This window comes from Equus quagga, chromosome 17 (genome assembly GCF_021613505.1).
Source record: "Equus quagga isolate Etosha38 chromosome 17, UCLA_HA_Equagga_1.0, whole genome shotgun sequence".
Taxonomy (NCBI): domain Eukaryota; kingdom Metazoa; phylum Chordata; class Mammalia; order Perissodactyla; family Equidae; genus Equus; species Equus quagga.
The window spans coordinates 30964021-30970020 of NC_060283.1; the positions used below are offsets into that span (position 1 = coordinate 30964021).

Here is a 6000-nt window from a genome sequence, read left to right on the forward strand (position 1 = left end):
TTGGTGCTCACAGGGTTATACAGGGGCGCTTAAGGAATCCAAATAGAGACCACAGATTTAATTCTATTCCGATATAAATTGTATTTTGTATACAATTGTAGGTTCGATATAAATTGTATTCTGATATTTTGAGACTTGCCAATCCACTATGCTTTATAGGATTGTTAGAATATTTGTTGAATGAGAACATCCTATTGCCCAGCCATGCTAAATAACATTTGTAGTTCTAAGAAACACCAAGAAGAGCTTAACGTACTGTGGAAATAAACACTGAGTTCTGTGGGTCCATTTGTCTTGTAGGTGGACATTCTGGAACATTCTCATAACATCACCGTTGGTTATTATGCTACCAAAGGGAGGCTGGTGTACTTGCCTGCCGCAGTGATCGCAGTGCTGGGTGTTTATGGGGTCAGCAACGTCACTGCAGATCTGAAGCAGCACACCCCAAACCTGCAGTCTGTGGCAGGGCTCGCCTCCCCGTGGAACCCCCAGCCCGCAGGCTACTTCCAGCTGAAAACAGGCAAGTAACTCAGAAACAGAGGGCTCCTGTCTGTTCTGGGATCAGGGATGTTCGAGGAGCACACTTGTTTAAAAACTCCATTGCTAGCTGCTCCGTCATCTCTTAACGTCCCTGTGCACCTTCCTCAAAGGACCCTGCTAACCAAAAATGTGAGTTCCCTGCACATCAGCCTAGACTCTTCCAACCTTGGATTTATTAGAAATATTCCTTCACAGAAGTCTTCCTTCCAAGTTTATATAATTAGTACTTTATAAGCACCAAATACTGTACTTTGTGTTTTTTCTGTATTACCAGTGGATACTGATGAGAGTTGAGCATTCACAAAATCTGTGCCCTGGAGCAACGTGTTCCACTTACCTGAATCAGCATCTCAGAGCTTAGGCCTTGGCGTCTTTCTTTCAAGCTCTTTGGTGTTTCTGATCTTGTGGTTTCCAAACCACAAGAGTGGAGAAACCATTGGAATTGAAAGGCTCAATCAACGTAGTAATGCATTTCAGTAGATTTTTCCCTCCAAAGAAATAGAAGACATGTCTGTCTTAGGGTATTTTTATCAGTCTTGGAGCAGATGTCCACAAATCCCGATTGAATGACACCACAAAATCCTTTGCATCGGAGGGAATCTCAGGTTCAGTCGTGCTTTTAATTATTTTGTTATAAATCATTTTAAGAGCCACTTTCAAAACTAAAGCCAAACCTGTCTGTCCTTATTTGCCTGATTTCTCTTACCTAAAATTGTGTTGTTTCATATCATGACTGCTGTTAAGGCCAAGGAGCCAGGTCACAGAACTGTGGTGAGCGCTGTCATTCCTCTCCTTCCAGTGCTGCAGTTTGTGAGCCAGTCTGACAACATACAGTCCTGCAGATTCGCTCAGACAATGGAACAGAGGCTGCAGAAGGCTTTCCAGGACGCCGAGAGGAAAGTCCTAAACACCAACAGCAACCTGACGATTCAGGTGAGGAGGAGGGCACTTCAGCCGTGTGGCTGATGGAGGCCAACCGCAATGCAAGTGTGGGCAAGAAGCGACTTCGTTCCCCGTTTCACAGCTGCCTGATGCTCTTCAGGCATATGATGTAGACAGAGGTGCCACTCTGGGACAACGAAGTCAAGTCAGTCCCTCCTGGTGAGGATGTCTGGGGGATGGCCATGACAGGAAGGATGCTGTGTCACTATCACCTGCTGTGGTTTGGGATTTTATATTTAAATAAGTATAAAATGTGAAGCTTCCTCAGGTCTTCTGGACACATTTATTATTTTAAAAATTGAACTAGGTATGCTATATATGCCCAATGTCTACTCTAAGATGATCAGTTCTAAATAATTAAACTCACCAAGATTTGCCTGTTCTGCGATTTGCATTGAGTTATTTTCCAGACAGTCACATGAGCAATCACCTTACTTTAAACACACACACACACACACGCTGTGTATATATATTTAGGGCTTTCTGTGTGTCAGGACTGTGCTAAGTGTTTTACAGATGTTTTGCTGCATAACAGCCAAGACACCCCTCTGAGGTATTAGCACCATCTCACAGAAGAGGGAACTGAGGGAGACGTTCAGAAACTTCCAGAAGGTCACATGGTTGGTAAAGAATGGAACAAGGACTTGAAGCAAAGCCCATAGTCTTACCCACTATGCTATACTATGAAACATGGCAAACACATGAGTTCTTTCCCAGGAATTCTCACTTCTGGTGCACTGTATTTCAGCTTCCTGGGCTTATAGTAGACCTGCCCCGCCAAAAGCCTTTCTCAGACCCATTGTTTGCAATTATATAGATAACATCCCACTAAAGACAGATGCTTCTTAATGATATACTCCTCCAGCCCCTAAATTTCTCTAAAATTAAGTGTACTATCTAATGTCTCTGTTTTTACAGAACTAAAACCTTTGCAGTTAAACCCAGTGGTTTTAAAATTGACGTTTAGCATAAGTGAATTATCAGCAAAGCGAATATGATGTAGAAAGCATGCAATTTAATTTGAGCAGTTTTCCTTTTCTAGATTCATGCAAAGTGCACATGGAAGTATCTCCTTAAGATTGGGTTCATAGTAAACTAAGATCTTGAAACATGTCACAGACATAAGGTTCATGTGGGGAGTATGACTCAGCTCCCTTGTCCGAGATCTTCTTTCTGATTGGATCTGTGATCTTCACAGGTGCACAGGTCTCGTTGGAGCTTGGCAGCAGAGTATGCTGTAGTTGTGTTCCGGAAGCATAGACTTATTGAGCGCCTGCTATTTATCAGGCCCTGGGAAGGACACCCAGATCAATAAGCTGCCCTCGGCCCTGGGGAGCCGCCCTTGTGCTGTGTCACAGTCATGGGCCACGAGGTGGAACTTTGTAAAGCAAGTAACAAACCTTCCTTAGAAAAAAACTATAACAGGCAATTCAAAGATTGCATCTCAGTAGATTTTAGATGCTCTTGAACATTTCAGCAGCTCTTGGAATGAATGGATAATTGGGAGAATTGTTTTATTAACCTTATTTCTCTTTTTTGCCTTGGCTGACAGGAAGCCCAGAACCAGATTTGTTGCCTGGACTTTGTAACCCTCTAGCCCCTATGTCATGCATAGATGATACCCACCTGCTAACCATCCCCCTGGGGTTGTCTTTCATCTGTTTTTCCAGGTCCTTGTTTTTCAATTAATTACTTTCCATTTTGTTGTATTAAATATAATTTGTTGGGCACCCAGGATCCTTTGTGGAATAAGACCATGTGAATATTTAATTAATTTGTTTAGAGAGCTGTTGAAAAAGTGACTTACTAGTTTTTTTGTTTGTATAGCATCACTATTAGGGGCTAGATTACAGTGGACTCAATTAGGACTGTTTTCATTGTAAGGGACAGAATCGAAGCTCACACAGCTTAAGCAAAAAGAGGAAGTGATTGGCTCACGTAACTGACAGATTCACAGCTTATTTACTTCAGGCACAGTTGAATCCAGGTGCCTACATGGCTTCTCCATGAAAGTCTCTCTTCATCTCTTGGCTTGCCTTGCCTTGGACTGGCATCATCCTCAGGCCCCGTGGGGTGGCCCCTGGCACCTCCAGGTTTGCCTCATCCTTATTGTTCACAGTCCCGTGGAACCAAAGTACCTTCTTTGTGTCATTCCAGTCAAAATCCTGGGATTACCTCTCATTGGACCCACTTAAATCATTTGCCCATTTCTGGACTGGTAATTGTGACCAAGGAGATGAAATGTCCCAATCTGCTAGGCCTGGCTCAGATGCCTACTCCTGGAACTTAGGTGGGGCAGCCCTCCCCAAAGCACGTGAACTGATGGGAGAGAAGAGGTGTTTCCCCAAGGAGAATCGTGGTGCTGTCAGAGCAGAAGGGAGAATGGATGCTAGGTAGGCAAAACAACGACTTTCCATTTCGTCAGCCTCAGAGGTCTGATTAGCTAAATGAAGCATGTCATGGGTGAGTGGGAAGTGAGAGATGAGGTCAGAAGCTGCAGGAGTCCAGAGTAAAGGGGTGATGGGAAAGTGCCCCTGCAGGGGCTGCTTCTGCTGGGGACAGGGGACGACCTTCAGGGAACAATGACATGACCTTGATCTCAGGCCTGTGGACCTCTTCTTATTTATTGAGCTAGTGCTAAGCAGCCACCAAGAATGGTCACACTTTTCTTAGCTATAAAAAAACGAGTATATTAGAGATGACACAGGTAAATGGAAGAACATTCTGTGCTCATGAGTTGGGAGACTTAGTATTGTTAAGATGTCAATATTACCAAGAATGATCTACAGATTCAATGCAATTCCTATCAAAATCCTGGTGACAGTCTTTTCCAGAGATAGAAAAATCCATTCTAAAATTCATATGGAATTTCAAGGGACCCTGAATAGCCAAAACAATCTCGAAAAAGAAGGACAAATTTGGAGGTCTCACGCTTCCTGATTTCAAAACTTAATACAAAGCTACCATAATCAAAACAGCATTGTAAGGGCATTAAGACAGTCATCCAGACCAATGGAACAGAACAGAGAGCCCAGAAAAAAACCCTCACTTATATGGTCAAATGATTTTTGACAAGAGTACCAAGACCATTTAATGGGGAAGGGACAGTCTTTTTAACCAGTGGTACTGGGAAAACTGGATATCCACAAGCAAAATAATGAAGTTGAACCCTTACCTAATACCATATACAAGAATTAACTCAAAATGGATCAAAGACCAAAATGTAAGAGCTAAACCTGTAGGACTCTTAGAAGAAAATAGAGGAGAAAAGTGTCATGATGTTGAATTTGGCAATGATTTGTTGGATATATGCCAAAAGTATGGGCAACAGAAGAAAAAAATAGATAAACTGGACTTCATCAAAATTGAAAACTTTTGTGGATCAAAGGACAGAATCATAAGGCAACACACAGAATGGGAGAAAATATTTGCAAATCGTATATCTGATAAGGGGTTAATATCTAGAATATGTAAAGAACTCCTACAACTCAGAAACAAAAATCAAATTAAAAAATCTTAAAAAACCAAAAAGACAAAGAAAACAAATAACCCAATTAAGAAATGGGCAAAGATCTTGAATAGACATTTCTCCAAAGAAGATATGCAAATGACCAATAAGAGAAAAGATGCTCTACATGACTAATCTTTAGAGAAATTCAAATCAAAACCACGAGATACCACTTCACATATATTAGGATGGCTGTGATAGAAAATGGAAAATAACCAGTATTGGTAAGGATGTGGAGAAATTGGAACCTTTGGGCACCTCCAGTGGTGCAGCTGCTGTGGAAAACAGTATGGTGGTTCCTGAAAAAATTAAATGTAGAATTACCATATGATCCAGCAATTCTATTTCTGGGTATATACCCAAAAGAATGGGAAGAAGGGACTTGAACAGATCTTTGTACACTCATGCTCAGAGCAGCACTATTCACAACAGCCAAAAGGTGGAAGCAACCCAAGTGACCATCCACAGATGAATGGATAAGTAAATGTGTATGTACATGCAATGGAATTTATTCATCCTTCAAAAAGGAGACATTCTGACACAGGCTACAACATGGATGAACCTTGGGGACATTATGCTAAGTGAAATAAGCCAGTCATAAAAGGACAAATACTGTATAATTCCACTTAAAAAAGGTATTTAGTTTTGTCAAATTCATAGAGACAGAAAGTGGATGGTGGTTGCCAGGGGCTGGGGAGGGAGGAGTGGAGAGTTGTTGTTTGGTAGGTTCAGAGTTTTCGTCAGGGATGATTAAACGTCCTGGAGATGGATAGTGGTTATGGTGGCACAACGGTGTGAATGCACTTACAGCCACTGAACTGTGCACTTAAAATGGTAAAATTTTTGTGTATTTTACCACAATTAAAGAAGAAAAAGTGTACCTCACCTGGTCAGGTGTAGAGTGTATAGAGGTCCCCATCCCTCACCTGGACAGGTGTACTGTGTATAGAAGTTCCCATCCCTCACCTCGTCGGGTGTAGTGTGTATAGAGGTCCCCATCCCTCACCTGG

General features: G+C 42.0%; 1 protein-coding gene across 1 annotated transcript in view; it reads left to right on the forward strand.

The window, feature by feature from the left end:
- Positions 1-6000, forward strand: part of KIAA1549L (KIAA1549 like) — a gene marked incomplete at its 5' end in the record, with an annotated part of 272381 nt that overhangs the window by 161455 nt on the left and 104926 nt on the right. Inside the window, 2 exon segments of the mRNA XM_046643105.1 lie at positions 301-520; positions 1340-1473. Of these exon segments, the coding sequence (XP_046499061.1) occupies positions 301-520; positions 1340-1473 (354 nt within the window).